Source organism: Malania oleifera, chromosome 9 (assembly GCF_029873635.1).
Source record: "Malania oleifera isolate guangnan ecotype guangnan chromosome 9, ASM2987363v1, whole genome shotgun sequence".
Classification (NCBI taxonomy): Eukaryota; Viridiplantae; Streptophyta; class Magnoliopsida; order Santalales; family Ximeniaceae; genus Malania; species Malania oleifera.
The window spans coordinates 89,199,842-89,225,238 of NC_080425.1; the positions used below are offsets into that span (position 1 = coordinate 89,199,842).

At 35.6% G+C, this 25,397-nt stretch overlaps 2 protein-coding genes across 2 annotated transcripts in view; both read right to left on the reverse strand.

Annotated features, from left to right (window-relative positions):
* LOC131163642 (cysteine proteinase inhibitor 6-like) lies at positions 1–14,120 on the reverse strand. The gene is made up of 6 exons (XM_058120277.1): positions 13,930–14,120; positions 13,403–13,454; positions 11,246–11,546; positions 1,773–1,992; positions 686–831; positions 1–308 (listed from the first exon to the last, which is right to left on the reverse strand). Exons 1-6 carry the CDS (start codon positions 13,985–13,987, stop codon positions 171–173), a joined length of 915 nt encoding a protein of 304 aa, XP_057976260.1. The 5' UTR covers positions 13,988–14,120; the 3' UTR covers positions 1–170.
* Positions 13,539–25,397, reverse strand: part of LOC131163641 (uncharacterized) — a 15,360-nt gene continuing 3,501 nt past the window's right edge. Inside the window, exons 4-7 of the mRNA XM_058120276.1 lie at positions 19,995–20,145; positions 18,744–18,920; positions 16,126–16,295; positions 13,539–14,120 (exon numbers count right to left, since the gene is read on the reverse strand). Coding sequence (XP_057976259.1) covers positions 14,004–14,120; positions 16,126–16,295; positions 18,744–18,920; positions 19,995–20,145 — 615 coding nt within the window. The 3' untranslated portion in view covers positions 13,539–14,003. The remainder of the gene's footprint in view (positions 14,121–16,125; positions 16,296–18,743; positions 18,921–19,994; positions 20,146–25,397) is intronic.

Consider the following 25,397-nt stretch of genomic DNA (forward strand, 5'->3'; position numbering starts at 1 on the left):
TGCTATACGAAGTAAAATTTTTATTTAGTTAACTTTTACAGCCTGCATTCCCCACCATTCATATGTATTTGTATCATAAACAGGAGCCTGTATGGATCCAAAGTAAAAAAGGTAATCCGCTTTTCTTTTTATTATGATTAACAAAGCTTAATTACGATTCCTTGGAGAAGTTAAGAATGGTCAGGTTCCATGTGGTTTAGATGGAAGGCACCTTCATTATTCTTATGCACCACAACCTTCAGCTTCTCTTCTTTGCTTCCCCTCTTCACCTTTAGAAGCATGTCAAACTTCGCAGACTGCTCAACCACCTGTTTCATTTTCAAGAACACTCGTGTAAGTTAGTATCCCATCAAAATAGCAACTAAACTCGTTCATTCAGACCCCATTTCCCTAAAAAATGTGATTATATACAAAAAGGGAAAAGAAAAAAACATGGTAATGACAACAGAAAAGCCCTTCCTAATTTCCTAAATAATATGAGATTGTGATTGTCCACACTGTTGGTAGGGAGTCGATTTTCAGTCATATAGGTTAACACAACGGCAGTGTGATTTTATTACACTTTCCTAAGGGGCCATGGGGGTGGATTGAATTCAAACCACAGGAGACTGCCGGCCACTTGGGTTTGCAGCAATTTAAGGGGATAAAAGGAAATGAAATGAAGACAAGATCACAAAATGCAGACCTCAGCCTTCGCAGAAAGGATTCCAAGAAGTTCGTAGGGGAACAAGGAGTTCGATCTCTGTTGGATGGCCTCGACTGCACGATTGGCAGCATCCTGGACTCCAGGATCATGCACTGGCACCGCTTGCCATCCCACCCCATGACCATCTAATGAAGAAACATAAACATCTCAAACATGGAATGATAAACATGTGCGCCTAACAAGCATCCTTCTTTTTATCATTCAATAATAGTTTTAGAACCTCTGATGCATAACGATGTGAGTTTTGTTCCCCTCACGGTTTCTCTTCCATAAACACACTGCAGACCTATATTTCATTATCATAATTACTTCATTGATTGAAGATGAATAATCCAGCCATGGCAGACTACTAGAAATATATCCAACCACAAATTGTTAAATAAATGTCCCAAAAAAGCCCCAAAATTTCTTTAAATTATCGTGGCCTGTCATTTGTGAAAACAATTTTAATTTCTCATCTTCAGTTTTCTGGGAACCAAAAAAAAAAAAAGAATAACAAAAACACCATCCTGCTTCTCAATTTTCTAACATTTTAGAAAAAAGAACTCGAAAAATAATTTTAAAAAAACATTTTCTTTTCAAATTCTTATCCCAATATTTAAAAATAGAAAAAAAATAATATATTTGTAATTATTGTTAAAATAAAAATGAAAAATAAAAACTATTCTCTTCAACTGCCCTATCCTAAATATATTAAAATTGATAGCTTCATTCAAGACTATCATGCGATTGAATCTCTATCTCAAGATGCCAATAAAAAATGTTCATCATCTGGCCACTAAAAAATAAAAATAATATCCTCTGACCTACGTAGAAAAATAGTCATAGCTTTGAATGCATGATAGACATGACTGCATGTAAGACATTTGAATATGAATCATGGACAACAATTGAGGTTTTGTGATCCTGGCTTCAAAGCAGATATGCATATCATGCAGCATGGCAGCGGGGGTAAAAATTAGTACTCAGAAAAGCCGCATGATCTAATAATATCATAATAAACAATATCACTTGAATAAAATTCTTAATAAAATTCAAGAACTCAAGTTCAAGAATCATTACTTACCATTCTTAACTCCAAGATCAGCAGGGGTAATTGAGGGGACATCACCAGCATGCTTAAATTCCTGAAGTTCCATAAAGTTCATCCATGGCTTCACCCACACCTTTGCTTCGTAGATATTTTTCTTACCCGCATCAATAGCCTCAACAGTAAGATAATGCATTGTTCCAGCCACCACCTGTTCCCGTGCCTTCACGACCCTTGCAAACTCAAGCAGCGCATTCTGCCAAAAACAATATTCAACAACTTTTGAAATTTCTATAACTGAAGCATGATTAAATTAATAAAAAATGAGAGGTAGACAGTTTGTCTAGGGAAAAACTAATAAGATTATAAACATACTGATTATTAACAAAAAAGAAGATCAGGAATATAGTATATAACCCTTGTCCATACAACAGGAAATCCAAGTATGTAATGAAAAAATAAAAGAGAAAATAACTATTTTCTTTTATAAACAAAATTACTTTGTTCATTTTTTGTTTTACAATGCCAGAACAACTCAAGGTCTGTAACAGATGTTTTATGATCCCACAATGACGGTTGATAATTTCAAATCTTCAATTTCAATTACATCTTATAGATGATGCTGACAACCATCTATCTGAGATCTCTTCAAGTTATTGAGAAATAAGGGGTCTCCATTTCCTTCTAAGTTCTATTGACTAATCTTGCTCTATTGGCCAAATATTTGCTCCAAGTCAGCATGACAAGCAAAAAGATCCCAAGTTCCCCATAGTATCTTTTATTCATTATTGTGCTGCAAAATTGTACAAAAAAATGCCTTGTGCCGCCTCAAAAAATATATTCTTGGATAACTTAATTGAATTTACTCCTTTGCATTATCATAGTCTGACTGAAACCCCTTGACCTCAGGCTACCATCATGAGAGCTGATAAGCATCAAAGTCAAGCACTTAGATTGGCTACTGCATGTTGAGTATCAAACCTGATTTCATGGGCCTGCCGCTCCTCCCACACCGGTGCAAAGGTTTTTTAGTATATTGTCTATTATTCTGTTATTAACTTAATTTCATGGGCAACATGTTTCACTTTCACCTAAACAAGCACAAAGGTTAGGTCAATGTACCCAAATGTAGTAATATTTTGAAAAATTTCTTTCTGATTCAAAAAACTGCTGCCATTCAGCAATCAAACAAAAGATCATTCAATATTAAAATTTAAAAACAATAGCTGCAATAAACAAAAAACATGTTTCAATGCTTTAAAACAAATTCCCTAATTCTAAATTGAGCATTTCTAATTTCAGTTGGAACCAAACAGTTTAATATTTCCGACCCAATCACCAGCTTATTGTAGCCAAATAGTGTCAAGTGCCACTTTCCCAATGGTGTGGGTTGTTACCTCTAGAGAAAATTGCAAAATGTGATGCCATTATGTTATAGTATGTGGCTTATATCAAGTGAAACACGTGCAAAGAAAGCAGGCTGAGGAAAATAAGGAAGCTTGTCGGAAGAAAAATCGTCGACGGTTTGTAAAGTACATCAATGGTTATATCGATGGTTTCTTCCAGTAGCCAATTAGAAAGAAAATTATCCATGGTTTGATATAGGTACATCAACGGTTTCTCCCAGTGAAGGAAAACCGTCGACGATTTCGTTCAGCATTATTTTTGAAATTTAAACTGGGAAGATCAATATGTTGGAGATATAGAGGCAAATCCTTCCCAGTTTGATACAAGAGGTATTTGCGGGATTCTCCTCTGTACGTTTAGGGGTTAATATAAATACAATGTTGTAACCCTGATTTTGATTGAAAGTGAATTTCAACTACTACTTGCTCCTGTGGACGTAGGCATTATGCCAAACCACGTTAAATCCTTGTGCGTCTTTTATTGCTTTCATTATCTATATGTGTTTTCGTATAATTCATCGTGATTATTGCACGACACGATTGTTTCCGCGTTTCATTGCACAACAAATTCGTCTCAAAGCCATAGGTTACAATGACTGAGATTTCTTCTACGAAGTTCGGCATAGTCAAGTTCAACGGAACTGAAAATTTCGGATTATGGCAGAGGAGGGTCAAAGATCTATTAGTGCGGCAGGGCATGGTGAAGGCGTTACACAAAAGGTGGTCGAAAGGCATGGACGACATAAGTTGGAAGCGAAGGTTGTGATAACTATCAGGTTTTTTTTGGTTGATGACGTGATGTATGAGGAATCACCGACGACAGTTTGGCTGAAACTAGAAAGTCGATATATGTCCAAATCGTTGACGAACAAACTTTATCTTAAGTAGAAACTGTATGGTCTTATGATGTCATAGAGTTCGGATCTGAATTAGCACATCAATGTGTTCAACTAGATCATAAGTGATTTGATTTGACTTGATGTGAAGCTCGAAAACGAAGACAAGGAGTTGACGTTACTGAATTCCTTACCTACGTATCCTACGTATGAAAATTTGGTTACGACTCTAATGTTGGGAAAAAAAACTCTCGAATTGGAGGAGATCACAAGTTCATTAGAAGAAGAAAGCCAAAATTAAGAATTTATAAGGTGAAGGGCTTGTGATGAGGGGTAACCAAGCATAAAGGAGAAGCAAGTTCCGGAGCAAACCGAGTAACAATAAATTTTGATCCCATTCCAGGAAAAGGAAGCACATATCGTGTTTTAAGTGCGGGAAAAATGGACACGTAAAACAAGATTGTCCAGAGAAGAAGAAGGGGAATGCAGAGAATAAAGAGGGTCCATCAAAGTCCACGAATGTAATGAAAGAAGCAGACTCAAAGAGCGGCGACAGGGATATGCTTTCTATTTCATCCGATTTAGATCATCTCACAGATTCTTGGACACATGACACCCAATAAAGATAGGTTCAACACCTACAGATTAATAAATTCTAGTTCTGTAATGTTGGGTAATGACGCATCATGCAAAATTATTGGAAACGAAAACATCAGAATTAAAATGTTTGATGGTGTTGTTAGAACATTGTGTGATGTTACGCATATGTCGGATTTAAATAAGAAATTGATTTCATTGAGCACTTTAGATTATAATGGGTTTAATTACAAGTCTACAAATGGAGTAATGAACGTGAGTAAAGGGGTCTTAATAGTTATAAGGGGATAGAAATCAGCAGGAAATATCTACACTTACAACTGCATCTGCAAAGCCTGAATCAAATAGTACAGTCTTGTGGCATATGCGGTTAGGGCATATGGGTGAGTATGGGATGTCTTCTGAAGGGTGTCAAAACATACAAGTTGAATTTCTGCAAAAATTGTGTTCTTAGGAAACAAAATAAGATGCAGTTCAAGACAGCCACACACAATACGGAGGAAATTCTAGACTATGTTTATACAGATGTTTGAGGGCCAATAAGTGTAACATCACGGGAAAGACATGTATTTTGTGAGTTTTATCGATGACTACTCACGAAAGGTATAGGTGTACTTCATGTGGCATAAGTCAAAAACGTTTTCAAGTTGTGGAAAGCTGAAGTGGAAAACCAGGCAAAAAGAAAAACCAAATGCCTCAGGTCCGACAATGATATTGAGTACACACATTCAAAGTTCACGGAATTGAGGGGGCAGCATGGCATGAGGAGACATTTCACAATACGTAAGACACAACAACAGAATGGCATGATTGAAAAAATGAACAGAACAATAGCTTAAAGAGCTCGATGTCTCAAGTTAAATGCAAGGCTTGCAAAGAACTTCTGAGCAGAGGCTGTGAATATGACGATATTTCTTGATTAATACGTCACCAAGGATAGCACTAAATGGGAAGGTAGTAAAGAAGGAGTGGACAGGTAGCGTGACATCCTACTCTGGTTTGAGAGTGTTCAAATGTCCAACCTACGGGCATTTTTCTAGTGAGGAGAGATCAAAACTTGATACAAAGTCTAGATAGTATCTTTCGGGGGCATCAAAAAAGGGGTGAAAGGTTTCAAGTTCCAAGATCCAGAGGCAAACAAAGTGGTGAATAGTAGACACGTGATTTTTGATGAGAAAACCATGTTGGAGCATACTCATGAAGAAGAGAAATGGGTCCCAAAAAATTTGAGTAGCAATGAGCATGTAGTGCAGGTGAAACTAAAGTATCAAGGTAGAGATGACAATGTTCAGAATACAGGGAGTCCTAACTCAGGAGATCAGCAGCATCACAACATAGCTATAGACAAGCCCAGACGCACTATCAAGCCACCCCCCAGGTATGATTTTGATGATCAAAATCTGGTTTCTTACACACTCATTATGAGTAGTGGGGATCCTACTACTTTTGAGGTAGTGCACAATCCATAGAAAATTAGATGGATGTATGCTATGCTGGAAGAGATGGAGTCTTTGCATAATGAGAGTTGGTGGAGTTTTCAGAGGAAAAGAGAGCGATAGGATGCAAATGGGTGTATAAGAAGAAAAAAGCAATATCATAAAAAGAAGGAGAAAAATGCAAGGCTCGTCTAGTAGCAAAGGGTTACTCACTGAGGAAAAAGAGATTGATTATGATGAGATCTTCTCCCCTGCAATCAGGTACACTTCCATCAGGGCAATGTTGGGTATAGTAGCACATTTTGATATGCATTTGGAGCATATGGATGATAATTTGGAGGAGCTGAATTACATGGTACAACTAGAAGAATTCAGTTAGCCTAGACAGAAACACATGGTCTGTAAATTGAGGAAATCACTTTATAGACTAAAGTAGTCTCCGAGGCAGTAGTACAAGCGATTTGACTCCTACATGAATCAGATTGGTCACAGGAGATGTGAGTATGATTGTTGTGTTTATGTGAAAAGCCTTAATGGTGGTTCATTTATATATGTTATATGAGTGGAGCAGGATAATATATATATATATATATGTATGTTGGGAGTGGATGAGTGGAAAGGGGAAAAGTGTAAATACATATATATGTAGATGGTTAATGATGGCCGTCCATCGAAGCATCATATTTTTTTACTGCAGACTATTCACTTGTGTAGATGTCTACTGATATTGAATTTATCTATAAAGATTTGACGGATAATATATATATATATATAGTTAGCAAATGACAAGCACCTACTATGGTAGGTGGGCCGCCCATTGGTTTTGCCCCAGACACTATAAATGCAAACCCACCCTCCCAACCGAAGCTCACAATCTCCACTTTCTTTACGTAAAAATTGCAAGAGGAAGAGAGAGAGAGAGAAAAATTTAAGATTTTGAGTTCCAAGAAATTATAGCGCGAATAGTTAAATTAAGGTATGTTTCAAAATGAAATTTTGGGGGCATACTCTGATTTTTAAGCATTATTTTAATTATTCAATTTCTAAATTTTGGAGGTATCCTAGTGTTGTCCTTAGAATTTTCAATATTTATATTTTGAACCTTATTGGAATATTGAATGTCCAAAAGGTGAGGATTTCTCTAGAGCCAAGATTACGCCCAAAATTATTGAAATTTGTTGGAAATATATCAATATTCTTTAAGACTAAATTTCAAAATTTTTTGAAGTCATTTGATATGATTTTTGATTTTTCGAAACTATATTCCGTATGCTGTTAAAGCTACAACCAAACTTAGGTTCCAAATTTATTTTATAACTTTTGCTTCGAATATGACCACGAACTTTGGTAGACTTATATATAACATATATAGGAACATATGGATTTAATTTGGCGATCTTTAAAACTTGAGAAGATGGCTTTTTGATCTTTCAAAGTAAGTGCTCAATTTTGGGATGCTAGTTCAATTAGCCAAACTAGAAGTCAATTTCGAAAATCAAGTTTAGTGACCAAACGATGTTGTATGGACACAAAATTGTCTCTAAATTCTAAGCATAAAACGAAGATCATATCAAGATAAGCTACATATTTTTCTGAATAGTGGTTTATTAAATAAAATTGAATTTATAATTAGACCATTTAAGGGGTTCAAAACGAAATTATAATTTATTTTTAAATCATGGATTTGTGGTTATCTTGTGATAGGTTAATGATTTACTAAAAAATTTCAATTTTCAAGGTGATCCAGGTAAATGGGTTTGATTATGTTAGCTTTTTATAAAATATACCTAAATTTATTTATTTTTAAATATTTTAATTCTCTCGAATAATTTACAATATTATGATATTCTATTAAGAATAAATGTTTTTAACACGAAAATCATGTAACATGAGTTTATTTTTATTAAAGTACATTACATATTTTATGAAATAATGATGATATTTCTATGATGCTATTTTTATTGCATGATTTATATATTAGTATGTTTTTAAAAACCCTTATGGCACAGAGATTACAAATGCTCGGTACCTTAACTACAGTTTACAGTTACAGAGATCAGAGTGCACCCACACTGTTCTACAAAAGTTATTTTCAAAGTAGTAAATTTCTCCCAAGTGCACACTTGATTCTAAACAAGGATTTGATAGGGAAAATCTCAATTACAATTTAAAGTTAAAAGTTTGACTTAGTTTAATAAGCCGCTGGCTGAGCCCAGTTTTCGGACCACATAACCCTACCAAGGGGGTCAACATGGCCCACTATTTACAGGCTAAAGAGATATTTTACAGAACAAGCATCAGAGAAAGTGTGTTTATATATATATATATATATATATATATATATATATATAAACATGGCACGCAATTGACAGGCTTAAAGAATGTTTTACAAGACAATTATTAGAGAACGTACATACATACATATATACATTCATATATGTATATTATAGTTACAGTATATGTTACAACTATAATATGATGGAAATAATTTAATGCAAAAATTTATAAATATTTTACAGTTTTACAAATTCAGTTTTGAAATTACAATATTAAATTTTAATTGTTACAAAATTATGGTATAACAAAGTTCTTCATAGCTACATATTGATATTATCTTTCTTATTTACAGAACGTCGTGTCACCTAATTATTCTCTTAATTAATTAATTAATTTATTTTTTTTTTCCCACTTATGGCGAAAGAATACCGTTATTCCAACAGAGCAAGCTACAAACAGATAGAAACTAAACGTAACGAAAACGAAACGAAGACAAAACGAAACATTACTCTTAAATTAGGAAGACCAATTTTGTCAAATCGTATTATGCCTCTAACTAGACGAGGTAAATAAGAAAACTCCAGAGCCATAAAAACATTGGACTTACATATAGCTTTAAGGATCGTATTGAGAATCAGGCATAGCAAGTACGTGGACGAGATTATAGAAAGAGCAGTTTGGAATAATTAATACTGCAGTACCAGCTAGAAATGCGTTTATGTTTTTAGAATTTTTAAGAATGTTAATTTTAATGTTGGGGATACTCCTGTAATGCAATTATTTAGCGCTCTGGTATAAAATTATTTGAGGTTTTATTTACTTCCAATCTTTCAATTTCTTATGTCACTTGTAGATTTTTTTTTATAAAAAGTCACACCTTAGACCCTAACGGGTTTCATGCATGACAGATGTGATATCAGAGCATAGGTTATAGGTGCTATAAACTTTAGCGAATAATTTTTACCAAAATATAGACTTGAATCATGATGAAGATAGGACTGGGTAGGCTAGGATGTTTTTAGTCTATTATTTTGTTATGCTTTAACAATAGATTTAGAAATAATTTTGATCATTATTTCATAATGGACCCCAAAGATAGCAACACGAACATGGTAGGGACTGAGAATAATATGAAGACTCCAAATAAGGAAGGCATCAACTCTATTGAGATGCTACGCGAGGTAGCCCAGCAAGTCATGACGGAGATTGTGCAAAACTCTAGGGAACAGAATCATAAAACCACTTACGACAATTGTACTTTTGAACAGTTCAATTGCATGAAACCTCCGACTTTTAAGGGAAAAGCTGATCCAATTGCTACAGAAAATTGAATCCAAGAAATGGAAGAATTAATACAAGTTTTTCGCTGCAAGGACGAACAAAAGGTGTTCTACTCTACCTTTAAGATGACTGGTGAATTCAAACGTTGGTGTAACTCAAGGAAGTTTTTCCTAGAACAAGAACCAAGCCCACCAATCATTATGTGAGAGCGCTTATAATGAGATTTTCTTTGAAAATTATTTTCCCACGTCTACTAGAAATGCCAAAGCCAAAGAATTCACAAGATTAATACAAGTAAACATGACCATCCAACCATATGTGCCAAAATTTATTGAGCTATCCCGTTTTACATTGTATTAGATTTTTGATGAGTTAAAGAAAGCTCAAAAGTTTGAAGAAGGCTTGAGCCCAATGATATATGATCGAGTCGTGGTATTCCAAATTAAGAACTTCTCTGAATTGATGGACAGAACAACTGTTGTTGAGAGAAGTCTACAAAGGAATGCTGAAATGTACGACCAGAGAACGAAGCCCATGCCTCAAGGATTCCACTCTAGTAGAACTTAAGGCCCTTAAAAAGAGAAGACCAATAACAACTTGAGCCAGAGGAGAGCAAATGGAAACCAGACCTATAAGTCATGCGCCGCAAAATAATACCTACAATCCTAATCAATATATAGAAAACAACCAGGCACTTATAGGCAACCATCAGCAGAACACAACTCAAGCGCGTGTTTATACTCTCCCTCCAAAAAAATCACGGAATAATGACATACGTAATTGTGATCCATATGAAATTCCCTAAGATAGTGTTTGAGAGCATGAATTTTGGGCCATTGAACTAGGAATAATAAGTGGATTTTAGCACTTCAAATGTTGCACAGTGAAAATTTTGTGGCAATAGCCTTTAGCCCACAGTAAGTGAAAACTCCAATCATGCGCAAAATTTCCCCAAAAATAAAATTTCTCTTTTCTGAATGTTGACCCTCTCAAGACGGTCCAAAAAGACTTGAATCCTGTATGGGCTGTTGGTTTAAATTCCAATGCGTTTTTTCAGTCCTGTCCAACGAAGCCGTAAGAGCAGGGCCACCAAACTCCTCAAAACCCAAACCCCACCCCCATACTCAGGAGGGGAATCAACCCGTGTCACTCCCTTTGGAGGGAGGAGATGACCTCTGGACCCAAAGACCCCTGTCCAATTCCTATGATCATGACATAACAGGCATCACCCATACACTGAATGTCAAAGTAAAGCATATTCTTCGTATCAAATGATTTTTTTTCCCGGCATGCTTATACGATCAACTCATTATTAGTAACTAAAACGTTGATATATAAGAAACAATGAAAAAAAATGTTGGCTCGCGGTGCGAAATGAAATATTTTCCCAAACCCCCAAAAACAGAATCAACAACCAGCAACGAATGATTTTATCCCAAAATCCACAGGAAGCTACAATACTGTTAAGTGCGCCGTAAAACAAAGTTAGGGGTCTCCAGTACGACGTACTATATTGAAACACAAAAAGTCCAATCACACACAAGTTACACAACGCATACCAAGAACATCATCATCAGTAAGAAGACGCGAAAAATTCACTCTGATTCATGAAAAATTCGACAATCAATAGTCACTCGACCAAGAAAAAGTACAAAAAGAAGCAACAGATTTCAGACCTCTTTCTTGTTGTGCTCTTCAACGGCGAAACGAGCGAGGCTATCGATCTCGGCGCTGTTCTGAGAAACCGGGGAGTTGTAGATACCTCCAGGCATCGCCATTGTTGCAGGGACCAAGATCAACAAAGCAATCGCTAAAAATGTGGATAGCAGAAGCGCAGGGGAAGAACCGAAAGATCTCATGGCTTTATATATTATCTTTCTTTCCATCGCGAGTATGGTGTCGTCTCTCTCCTTCTTCGTTCTTTTCTTGGAGCAAGAGAGTAAAGGTGGACACGTGTCGATCAGGCGTCGGTTTTGTCTGCCAGCGAAGTATCCTTTGCTTAGTTCCGAAGCGATGTGGGCAGTGGGCGGTGGGCTGAGCCCACTTGGAGATTACTATGGCTATAGCCCAATAAATGGGGGGAAGCCGGCCTACTGACAGAAAGAGATTTTCATTTCAATGGGCTGGGCCCATGCTCCTGGGCGTCAAAGGGGCCCATCACATTTTTTGGGTTAATATTTTAAAAACATTGGATTAGTGTTATTTTTAAAAAAAAAATATGCATGTAAAGGATAATAATGTGTTTCTATTGTTGGCTCTTGTAATTAAAATTAAAAATCAAAAAGTTTAATTTAACAATATATTTTTAATTCACTTTTATTGACCATATTATTAGATACATAATTTTTAAATGAAAAATTAAAATGAAATGATTGTGTGAATTTAAGACAAAATATTTTAAAATTTAAAATTATAGAAAGAATTACAAAATCCACTCAAAAATATTTTTTTTACCATTTTTCAGTAGTAATACACAACATAATTTGTTCTTGATATATTAAATAGTGAGTGAATATAATAATTTAGTAAAAAGATCATAATTATTTTAATAATAACTTTTGTTATAATATTACCTAATTTGTATTGTTTTTCATTTTTCTTATTTTTATTTTATTTAAATAAAAAAATAAATATGCGCTCAATTGTGTTTTAAATTTATTTTTGTTTCAAAAATATTAATTAAATAAGTTGTCAATCTTTAATTTAGTTTCTATTTCTACTTTTAATTTTTTTTTTCAAAAATTTTGATAACAATATAAAAGTATCCTTCACTTTTTTTTTGTTTCATTTTTTAAAAATAACAATATAAAAAATTATCACATCATGTGTTTTTATAGATAAACAATTAATTAAAATTTAGTTATATTCTATGTCTATTGACTAAAATTACGTAAAACACTTATTAATGTAAGATACAATAATTGAAATCATGTATCACTAATAATTAATAAAAAGTATCCCAAAATTCATCGGATTAATGGAGATATATTGACCAAAGTTATGAATTTCTTTTTGGTGTGCAGGTTAATTGCTCAAAATTTAAGTGTATGTAAGGTATTATTAATTTTTTTAGCAGAAGATAAAAGGTCTTATACAAATAGGAGGTGAACATGTCAAGTTCAGTTTTGGTTGTTTGTATATTTGTAAATTTTTAAATTTCATAAATACAAACCAAAGGGTAGTACCAAATTTCCACTTCTAATTTTTCAAGAGTAGTGTTATATATATGTATATGCATATTATAAACTTTTCTAGTTTCAAATAAAATTATAGTAGTAGATCCAACCACACCCAACGAAAGGAAGAGGAATAAGAAACACTTCGGAGAAATTGCACTCAACCCAGATACCAAAAGTCAAAAAGGATTGTGATTATAAAAGTACATTGACATCACCAGTAATAACTACACATATTCAATTATTTTTATATAAATATTTCAACAAAATTAAAAAAACAAATTTTTTCTTACACTTAAAAATATATGTAATATTGTATTTATTATAATTTTTAACTCTCCATAGGTAATTTCTAGGTTACTTACAGTCGAGCTTTCGATTAAACAGTGCAGGCCAGACACCCAATTCCTTAAAATTTGAAATATCAAAAATGCGCACAATCAAACTTATTTCTCCATTCAAGAAGAGTCCAAAGAGGCAAATAGAATCAATAACCGAGGAGGTCCAATTAAGCATATTAAGTTACATTTGCTGTTCTTCGAAATTTTACCACGAACATCATTAGCTTCTGAAATTTCTACTGTTATTAAAGGCTTATCTCTAATTTTCTAAATTCTACAAGTTTTAGAAATGAACACTGGTTGTAGGATTTCATACCGTCTCTGGGCGAGGGTGGAGGAATTCACTCTTCTGCTCAATCTACTCCAACCTACACTGCAACTTGATTAAGTTTACTACCAACCATATTTATATTCTTCACAAAACATTACAAGCCAAAGCATAAAAGATTGAATAAGATAAAACAAGGGCATATTAAGTAGAGGGGTAATGCACACTGCACATCACCTGGTGAACTGGTCAATAATTACACTGTAAACATCAAAACAATGCATAAACTCCCAATGGAGAGAGAAAAAAAATTACAGAGAAAAGAGTGGGGGGTAAACCACGACACCATTGCAGTAACAGCCCCATGGTGCTTCAAAAAAAACATGTATATCCACTCACAGCATGGAGGACAGCACTTGAGCCATATAAAAACAGGGTAGGAAAAAACATGGGTTCGGAAATAGACCATGTAACATCCTCCAGTGCGGCAGCTAACGAGCGGAAAATATGTTTTCATATTGCTTTGCACATTTGAAGCTTAAAAAAAAAAAGGCGATGAATAAGCAACAGAGAACCTGAGGGTTGGGCTGAGGTGGAGGGAAAAACACTAAACATAGAAACTCCATCCCACATCTACAGTTCCCCTGCTTTATTTTGTTTGGCCATTCCGTCTCGCAAAAATGATTTTTGGAGTGGGAGGAAGCGGCAGAACAGGATCATTCATGATTGACTTTTGGTCATTGTTAGAGCCTTCATCAAGCCTTACCTGCAAATATGTATACAATTAAACTTCATCCAAGAGTACAAAAAAAAAGATAAACAAGAGCATGATTCATGTTCTAATTTTCTACAATGATTTGGCAGTCCAAGAACAACTACAAAAATTTAAGTGTGGTGGGATTGTGATTTATTTGGCCAAAACCAAATCAGCCAACCAAAATGCACAGTAACTGGGTGTTTGGATTGCTACACTTCGAAACTTGAATTTAGATTTGTGTGCATTTGACCAAAATATGATATAAAATTATACAAAATTCTGTTCAAATCCACAAAAATACAAATCCAACTTTAAATCTTAAATTTGAATTTGTAGGTATTTGAAGAAAATGAAGTTTAGGGGAAAGGACTTTGAGCCTTGAATTTGGATATATGTGAATATAAACAATATCAAACGCAAATTGAATTTTGTACAAATCCAAGGTATAAAGCCCATGCTCCCTAATTCAATTATATAGAAAATTCCTTCCAAAATTTTCAGTGAAAAAATAGAGCTTGAGAAAAGCTTGAATTTTTGGACTAAAAATGATTTGAATTCCTTTTCAATCATCTTATTGATAAAATAAGCCACCATCACTAGACTAAATAAGCCTAGTGATATGAAGGTAGAACGCACAACCGCCTCTTAACTCAGTTTGAATAGCAATATCTTAATATATTATGACACACAAAGGATCACCCTCCTCAATACCAAGTGGTAAGAATACTAGAGAGTAATTAGCCTTTAACAAGCACAGTTCGACAAAGTGAACCCAAAGGTCATCAGCCCAAATCAATGTGGTTCGAGTAATAGGAGTCCAACCTAATAAATGGAATCACTGTCTTATTATTTTTCTCTATAATAAACAAAAAACCTAATTCAAAATCCAAAACTTGAAAAGGCATCCTAATGGAAGTTTATTGTCTTGGAATTAAATTCCAAACTGAAAGGGTCAACAAACCTCTAAGAAGGCTTGTAGAACACCTCAGTTTGCCCTGGTCTTCTCTTTTGCAGGTTGGAACTTAATTTTTTCAAATAAAATTGATAATCAACTCCATTCAAAGAACAAACAAAACATGCAACTACAAAAAGTATAAGCAGACATACACATGACCAAAATACTGAATCATTTAGTTGAATAAAAATCAAGCATCATCAATTATAAAACACAAACTGATTAAAAGAATGAACTTTACACCACTATAGGTCCATAACTCAATTCCTAAGCCCATACCAAAGTATTAAGCAAGCAACAAGAAAAATATTAGAGACATTTAGTGGGGGGATCAAGGATTTTGTATTGTGAAAGAAAAGACAAGGAAAGGAGAACAAGGAGGAAATGTAATTTCCATTGTATTTTTTTACAGCAAGTAGTATTAGAAATAAAAATTTATTCTGATATGATTAAAAATTAAGAAAATTCAAATGTTATTCATGTGTAAAATCAAAATTTTATTTATTGATTTGTTATATATTTTATTTTCTCTTTTACTTTCCTCAATAAACAAATGTGAAAAAGAAAATTCCTTTATATTTTTCTTTCCTTTTAATAATATTATCCAAGTTCCAAACAGGCCTAAAAGGAATTAGACCATTAGTTTAAACTTGGGATGGCCCAAGATGCCTACATACTTATAAGAAGGAATGCCAAAACACAGACATGCACACACAACTAGAGCAACATGCATTCATTATGCAAATAGCAAACAAAGATTACCATAAAAAGAAATTGAATCCTGGTCATGCTCCTAACTAACCAAAACATAAATCAAAGGAATCAACATAACATCAAGAAGGAAATGAAAAATCCTTGTCATGCTACTGACCAATTATGCTCTATATGATAGAGTCGAGATAACATCAAGAAAATGAAAAATCCTAGTCATGCTCCCAACAATCATGCAACCAAGAAAATTGTTATAACATCAAGAAGAACTCCATGATGTGAGAGACAAAGTACAGTATCACAAAGACTTATGCTTTAAGTAACAAAACAAAAAAGACAAGCACAAACCTCATATTGTTCAAGCAAAGCTGCAAAAAGTGTTCCAATTCTGAAGATTGCAAATTTCTGTCCAACACAGGCCCGTACACCAGAACCAAAAGGGAGAAAAGCTGCAGTTTCATTTGGATCGTTCAAAACAAATGAGCTTTGCCCTGGATCCGCAAGTTCCTCTGGAGCGCCTAAAACACAAATATTGATAGTCATTGATTATAGACAAATGCCATACAAAGGTTTACAGTTGGCACATGGATATCATGGACACCATAAATTAATTTAGGGTTCTTCTATATCATGGATCTGCAGCTACAATGCCGTCCAAACATGTTCAATGAAGCAGATAGGGGCAATGATATTCAAATGAATTAAGCTGAACAAGCCAGCATATGCAGAATCTTATCCGGTTCACATCAATAAAAATATAAAGAAGTTTGACGGTAAGTGAGTACAGGGTCATTTCCAAAGTGTTGGCCTCACAGAAGAAGGAAGTGGGATGCAGTTGACCCTCACCAAAATGCTTTTGTTGAAGAGAGACAAATCATTGATACTGCCTTAATTGCCCAAGAAGTAAATACTCAAATAAAAAATAGAGTAAGGAATACTGATCAGCAAGCTTGATATTGAGAAGGATTATGATAATGTTTTCTGTGAATTTCTTCCCTATATACTTGAAAGAATGGGCTTTGGTACTGTATGGTATCTGTGGACAAATAAGCATACATCTTCGTGATGTTTCCCCATTATATTTATTAAAACATTTAGAAATCTAGGGTAGGAAGAGCTGCTATCCCCTCTGTTGTTTATTTTGGTAAAGGAGGTAAAAGGTATCAGTAAAATTCTGTACGGGGCTGCAGAAGCAGGTTCACTAGAAGGGTTTGCAGCTTCTGAGAAGGGTAGGGAGATGAGGGTAACTTGTTCACTGTTTATTAATACCATTTTTTTTTTTTTTGTGAAGGAGGTCAAGCAAATTTGTAGACTAATATGTTTTACTTTTTTGCTCGCAGCAGTCTGTTGGCTCAAGACTAATTAGAATAAGAGTGAAAAAATAACTTGATGAAGGGGTTGAAGGAAGATTGCTGGACAATGTTGCAGGGTGTAAGTTAAGGTTCCTACCCTTGATGCACTAGGGATGTGCCCTTGGAGCTGACTTTAGAGAGAGGAGTATGTGAGATCCTATGGTCAAGAAGTTCAAAGAGAAAACATCTAGGTGAAAATTATTGACCTCAAGTGGGGAGACTGGCACTCAAAACTTTTAGTCTCTTTCCCTTAACGACAGTCTTGATGGCAAAGAGATCGTGTGATGTGCAAAAGAGGTTCTTTTGGGTAATGTGATTTCACATAGCACTGGGTTAAGACGGAGGTCAAATGGCCTCTCAAAATAAGGGGTTTGGGCATCAAATCCTTTATGCATTTTAATAAAGCCATTTTTGGAAAACAGATCTGGCATTTAGTGGAAATAGAGCATCTGTGGAGGACGCTATTGTGGCCAAGTATGGGCAGGAGAGGAATGGGTGGGCCTCTAATGAGGGTCATGTGGAGTAGGGATGTGGAAGTGGATTAGGAAAGAGTGGGAAGATTTATGGCACATGGAGTTTGAGGTGGGTAATGGCAGTCTCTATTGAGATGATAAGCAGTGTGGTAATAGCCAAACACAATTCCCTGGTCTCTTTATGTTGGCAAGTGACAATGCAATGCCTTGGCAAACTACAAGTGGTCTATGGTGAACGTATAGTTTGGAGAGAAATCTTTGAGAGGCAAGCTTGAGATTCATGGAAGATTCCTCAAGTTTCTTCTAACTTCCTGCACTAGAAGGCAATAGATAGTCAAGATGAGGATATAGCCACATGAAGATTTAGTAAGGGAAATAACTTCAAAGTAAACCTACGGCAAGGAAACTGAAAATAACAGTAGGGGTAATGGTCTGGCTAATTTTCTCTGAGCGCTATAGGAAGTCTGGGGGCACTACTGAAGTTCCTTTTTCCCCCCTCTTTTGGTTGGGAGGCAGCCTGGAAGATAATCTTCGAAAGAGGGGGAAGATTTTGGTAAGCAGATGTTTTCTCAACAAGGGGGCAGCAGAGATAAGTCTGCTGTGGTGGAACAGGAAGTTTTGGTGATGTGATACATGATTTTGTCCATCTCTCAGGTGGTTATGGATTTGGTAGCCCAGGGGTTGTTGTCTTGGACACAGAAAAAGGTGGCTTGTATAGGGGAAGAATTTTATTGTGTTAATCCCTCGCCCTTTTTAGGGTTGTGCTGAAGGAAAGGAGGAAGAGACTGTTTGAGGGACAAAAATTTGCTCCCAAGATTTGGAGATATGTGATTAAGAACTTAAATTTTGATATCTTGAGAGTAGAAAAGTGGATGCAGAATCCATTGAGATTTTGTTGATTCTTTTCTTGTATATGATTGTTGTTTTGTACACAGGGTCAGTTTTCTTTGTTAATACTTTTATCTTGCATGCCAAAAAAATGCAAAAAACTGAATCAATTGGTGATGCACAATTCAATCACCTAAACTGTATGGACCATAATTAAAAATAAAATACACTACATGGACCAAAATGAGAAATACGATTACACAAGAGAACATGATTTCAGTAAATAGAGAGAGGAAACAGACAGGAGCAAAACCTGTGAGGGCTTCCAAGTGAAGTAAATCAGATATCTTTCCAGCATTCAACAGAAAACGATAAGGATTAAACTGGCCAGCATCCTTCCCCCAGCTAGAATCATCTGTCTGTACTAACTGTATAGGCACAACGAGCAGTGTTCCAGATGGTATTGTCACGCCACCTTTAAGATTCAAATCTGGCAGGATAACAGATATACACATGAACAGTCAAGAATGTACAAAGCAGCTGTTCAGAAAGCCTCATTAGAAATGAAGATTGCAAAAACCAAACTGCAGACCATATCCAACCCCCCCCCCCCCCCCCCCACCCCCCCCAAAGGGATTGGGACAAGGAGGAACAGGGTTAAGAAGACAGTATAATTCATCTTAAATGATATAGAATATAGATAAAAATACTCAAGAACCACATCTTTTTCTATCAACACCCTTAGAATTATAAAACAAGTTCTTCATGCAGATCAGGAAAATTCAGTCCATGCATAGAACTGATCATAGATGGAGTAAAATTATATCTTTCTTTCTTTCTGTGTACATACGTCTATATAAATAAACCAAACTGACCCTCCAACATATCAATATGCAACATATTCTTCTTCTTCTTCTTCTTCTTTTGCAAACAGACCATCCAACACAGAATGACAGATGAAAACAACCTAATTCATGGGTTTGCCAGTACAACCCCTCTCCCCCACCCCACAAAAAGAAAAACAAAAAAAAACCAAAAAACAAAACAAAAATGAAGAAACAAAGACAACTACAAGTACTGCTACTGAATCCTGGCTGATCCACATCAGCCTGGACATGTCCATGCCTGTTTGAGATCTAGCTACAAAGTATAAATACAGAAATTCTCTTTATCCTATTCCCATTGTACATTTATAAAAACAAATCATAAATTTCAAACTATGTTGAATAACCAAAGCTTACACACAAGTGAATGCATATGAATTGAATTTTTAATACGTTGATGAATGGGGACGGAGCTTTTGAGGACTCAGAAAAGGATTAGGATTCCAAGACAGATATCCTAGGGCAATATAGCATGTGCAAAGATAATGTAAACTTCATACCCAATCAAATGGAATAGGTGGACAAACACATGAAAGCAACTCCAAGATAATGCAAGTTTCCTATCCATTCAAATGCGACAGATGGGCAACACATGAAATCAACTGCATGATAATGTAACTCACATATCCAATCAAATGCAATAGATGGACAACAAATGAAAGCAACTCCATAGTCCATACCATATTTGAGGGAGCACCTTTGTAGCAAAGGTCCTGCAGGCAGGAGACGAGCAGATTCATATACAGTTGCCAACAAAAAAGGCATCTTATTAACACCTTGTTGATCTTGTTTCTGTGATCCTTTTCGCACCATAATTATCTCCTCATAAATCTGCAGAAAACCAAAATAAGTGGAACGCATAAATTAAGCCACCAAATCAATGTTCTTGATGAATAAGTGGGTAAAATGAACGACCTCAACTCAATGATAGGTCTCTCCTTTTATTTATAATATATATGAAGTACAATTGGAATGACCATAATACCCTTACTATCTTACACTTATTGCAAAACAAACTCTAACAATTAATAACAATGCTAAATGACTAAATAACCTTCAACACTTCCCCTCAAGCTGGAGCATATATATCATATGCTCCTAGCTTGTTACAAATGAATTTCACACGAGCACCTCCTAAGTTTTTAGTGAACAAATCATCAAGATGAAACTCAAACTTCACATGAGTGGTTGTAATGAGCTTCTGTACAAGTTTCTCTCGAATAAAATGGCAATCAATTTCAATGTGCTTTGTCTACTCATGGAGGACAGGGTTGGAGGCAATATGAATAGCAGCTTGATTATCACGCATCAACTCCATAGGCTAAGAAAGTGGAAAACCTAGTTCTTTCAACATGGTCTTCAGGCAAGCAAGTTCACATATAAGGTACGCCATAGCCCTATATTCTAACTTAGCACTCAGAGACGCCAAATTACCACCGACAAAGATACAAGACCAGATTGTGGATCCTCAGTCAAAAGTAGGGGTGTACAAAAATTACTGAAAAACCGAAAACCAAACCGAAATCACAAGCGGTTCGATTTTTCGGTATTTGGTTTCTGTTTCAATCTTAGAAAATATAAATTTTTGATTTCAGTTTTCGGTTTCGGTTTCCAAAATATAACCAAACTGAAAAACTAAAAAAACCGATTTAAATTTAAATTATATATAAATTAATATAATCACTTAATTGGTATGTTAATACATGATTGGTTTATTTAATATTTAGAAATTAAAATGCCCAATAGATTTTCAACAACCCTTGTGAAAAGCAATTGTTGAATATGTAGAAAATTAGTTAAAAACCAAAAAAACCATAACCAAACTGCCTCGATTCTCCAAGGGATAATAAATTCGATTCAATTTCAGTTTCGGTTTGGTAATACTAAAAACTACAAGGTTCGGTTATGTTTTCGATTTAGCCTATAACCGAACCGTAATAAACCGATTACAACCATAGTTAGAAGGTGACTCGGTTAATCTGCATCTGTATATCCTTGAATATAAGTGTGACCCCAATCTTTATATAAAAGACCTCTCCTTTGTGCACCTTTGAGATATCTCAAAATGTGAATTACTGCATCCCAATGACTTGTTCTCGGAGAATTGAGAAGCTAACTCACAACACTTGTTGCAAAGGATATATCTAGTCGGGTGATTGTGAGATAATTCAACTTTCCAACAAATCTCCAATACTGACCTGGGTTAGGCAACAAATCACCCATATCTGACACTAACTTACTCTCGGGATCCATGAGGGTATCAACAAGTTTGGATCCCAATAGCTCCATCTCATCTAAAATATCAAGAACATACTTTCTTTATGACAATACAGTTCCTATACGAGATCTCAATTCTTCTATACCCAAGAAGTACTTCAATGGTCCTAAGTCCTTGGTTTATAACTTACTTTGTAGGAAAAGCTTTAGGTCTTGGATGCCTCGATCATCATCTTTAGTGATGACAATGTCATCCACATTCACAATAAGCAAAATCCTACCAAATGGAGTATGACGATAAAAAAAAAAAAACAAAGTGATCTATTGCACACCATGACGAGCAAACTCAAGTACTACAACACTAAAATGGCCAAACCATGCCCTTGGAGATTGTTTTAATCCATACAATGATTTCTTAAGTCGACATACCGAGCTTGACTCCCCCTGAGCCACAAACCCAGGTGGTTGCTCCATAGATACCCGGTCCTCATGAAGATCACCATGTAGGAAAGCATTCTTCACATCTAACTGATGTCAAGGCCAATGACAAGTCGTCGCTAAAGAAATGAACAAATGTACCGAGGCAAGTTTAGCGATCAGAGAGACTGTGTTAGAATAATCCAAACCATACACTTGAACATACCCCTTAGCAACAAGGTGGACCTTCAAACAAGCCACGGAACCATGAGGATTGACTTTCACAGTGTACACCCATCGAAAACCAACCACAAACTTATTAGGAGAAAGAGGTAACAAATCCCAAGTATCATTATCATGTAGTGCATGCATGTCTTCAACCATTGTTGTCCTCCTCCCAAAATGGGATAGGGCTTCAGAAATAGATTTTGAAAGAACAACAAAAGACAGAGTACTAACAAAACAATAATAAAAGGGTGACAAAAATCATAACAATCAACATTAGAGATCGAATATTGTATACAACTGCGTTTGCCTTTTCAAACAACTATAGGAGGATCAACATCATAAAAAATAAGATCATCCAACAAGGAAACTAGAGGCACAATAGTAGAAGCTGGAGGAGACACTTCCCCCTTGAGTCGCCATGTGTATATCTGCAAATTGGGATGATCCAAACGACAAGAAGGACTCCAACTAGATGAAGATGTAGGAGGATTGGGCATAGATACTAGGTTTGGATCTAGAAGGTAAGGTAGAGGAAAAGACTCATTAAGGTCAACAAAACTCAAGGAATCAATAGTAGTATCGTGTAGACTAAAAGAAGGAGACATTGGCAGAGACAAAAAATCGATGTAAAGTAGGACTATAACATCGATATCCATTTCTTTTTTAGTATAGGAATAGCCCAAAAAGATATATTTGATAGCACGAGGAAACAACTTATCCATTCCTAGAGTTAACTAATAGACAAAGGATACACAACCAAATATACAAGGAGGAAGGGAGAACAAAGGAGCCTTAGGGAAGATAACTGAATATGGGATTTTGCCACCAAGGACAGGATGACATTTTATTGATGAGGGAGCAAGTTGTGAGCACAACATCACTCCAAAAAACTTTAGGGACATTCATTTGATACAATAGGGTACGAGTGACTTCAAATGTCTATTTTTTAGCTCTCAGGCCTGATGGATCATACCAAAGCTGTCATATAAGTACTGAATTGGGTATCGAAGTGCTCCTTACCACTATCACTATGAAGTATCTTGATTGGCATATCAAATTGAGTCTTTATTTAGGAACAAAATGCACAAAAGATATCAAATAACTCAAAAAGATCTTTCATTAAATATAATCAAGTCATCCTAAAGTAGTCATCAAAAAATGTAACAAAGTACCGAAACCCTAACTTTGATGTGACATGACTAGGACCCCAAATATCAAAATGCACTAGCATGAAAGGACTAACCACTCGTTTATTAACTCAGGACGCAAAGGGAACCCAAAGATGCCTACCCAATTGACAAGACACGCACTCAAGATTAGACACAGAACTCAATGTAGAAACCAACTATTTCAACTTATCTAGAGATGGATGACCAAGGCGACGATGGATTTGAAGTGGTGTAGCTGCGACTATGTAGGCAATGGGTAGAGAGGGCGACTCAAAATAGTAAGGTCCACAAGCCTCATGTCCTATGTCAATTATCTTTCTTGTCTTCAAATCCTAAATAACCACAAAATCAGGAAAGAATGTGATAGAACAATTTAGTGACTTCGTAAGCTTACTAACTGAAATGAGATTGAAAGGAGATTTAGAAATGTATAAAACAGAAGAAAGATGGAATGAGAAGGATTTACTGTTCTTATCCTCTCAACAGTAATAGTGGATTCATCAACATCAATAAATTGAGGTAGATTTTTAGGATACTGGATATCATAAAAGAAATTGGTTGCACTTGTTATATGGTAAGTGGTAGCAAAATCAATAACCCAAGGACTAGTAGGAAGGATACCAGATGACGTATAGTAGGATTACCTTTTTGGGCAAAAGAAGCAATGTGAGAAGACACTTGTGGAGATGACTAATACTGTAGAAACCTTGAATACTCCTCCTTTGATATAGTCACGGTATGTGGTTCACTCAAACAAGCGATTAACAAAGGAACCATACTTTTGGGATTTGCAGACTCCATCTGAACATTCACAAACTCGAACCAATATAGTTGGAACAATCAAAACAACCACGAACAAGGTGACCAACCATGAACAAGTCACAAATAAATCAGTACAAGACTGCCCCAGCACCAAGACTCTCAAACAAAGCCCCAAGAAAGCAACTTAGAGCACTGAAACAATTGGAGAAGTGAACCACTAAAACTACCATATAGAAATCACCAACTAAATTATATAACATTGCCATAGCCTCACAGAAAACAGTTTATGACCACTGTCACTGCTCCAAGAAAGTCACCAGTGACTGTTATTAACGCTGAACAACAACTGACAAATTACCACGAGTGCAAGGCTAAACAAAGATTGGATCTTTGAGCAAAACATATGTCCAACAGCTTGATATTTTGATATATGGAAGGAATTAGATCATTGAATTAAAAAAAAAAAAACACAGCAAATCCCACTATTTCAGACCCAGTAAGCTTGATTGGATCACTGCTGGATCATTTCAGGTCAAAACCATGCCTGAAAGTGGTTTCACGTGCCAACGCATGGGGTCAGCCCTGGCAGCCTTTGTCCAGCGCATGAGGGCGCATGGGACACTGCCTGGAGGTGGGATTTCAGTGGAGGGCAGATCCGCAGTGTCTGTGGGTGACTATGGTGTTGGTTTTGACAAATCTATAGTGGATTTGATGTTCTCAAACCGGCAGTGTTGCCCAGAAAATTCCAGTGACTGGTCTTACTTTCTGCTGCTGCTGGCTGTTTTCTAGGGTTATAGCATCACTGAAAAATTTTCTATGATGATAGATGTGCAGCGGATTTTGGGTTTCAAGCTTCGGTTTAATGGTCGTAACACTTAGGGTTTAGGTTTCAGAATCATGCTCTGATACCATGTTGAATAATTGGGTAAAATGGAAGACCTAAACTCAATGATAGGTCTCTCCCTCTATTTATAATATATGTCCAGTACAATTGGAATGACCATAATACCCTAAATAACTTACACTTAATACAAACCGAACTCTAACAAGTAATAATAATGCTAAATGACTAAATAACCATTAACAGTTCTTTGTCACACCACTAAAAAAATCCATTTACTACTAATATACACACACACAATCTCTCTCTCTATCTCTCTCTCTCACACACACGCAGAAGAAACGCATCAACTGTTCAATAACATTTCTTCTTTCCCCACTAAAAAGAGACGGCACAAAGAGGTTCTAACTTTTAAATGGACCCTAAATAAATAACAAAGCACATATGTA

Excerpts from the sequence above, each read along its gene's own strand:
- LOC131163642 (XM_058120277.1), bottom strand. The coding sequence starts at position 13,987 with ATGTGGGATGGAGTTTCTATGTTTAGTGTTTTTCCCTCCACCTCAGCC. Across the intron at positions 1,993-11,245 it reads AAGAGCACAACAAGAAAGAG|AATGCGCTGCTTGAGTTTGC; the intron begins GTCTGAAATCTG and ends TGTTTTTGGCAG. Across the intron at positions 832-1,772 it reads TGATCTTGGAGTTAAGAATG|ATGGTCATGGGGTGGGATGG; the intron begins GTAAGTAATGAT and ends TTTCTTCATTAG.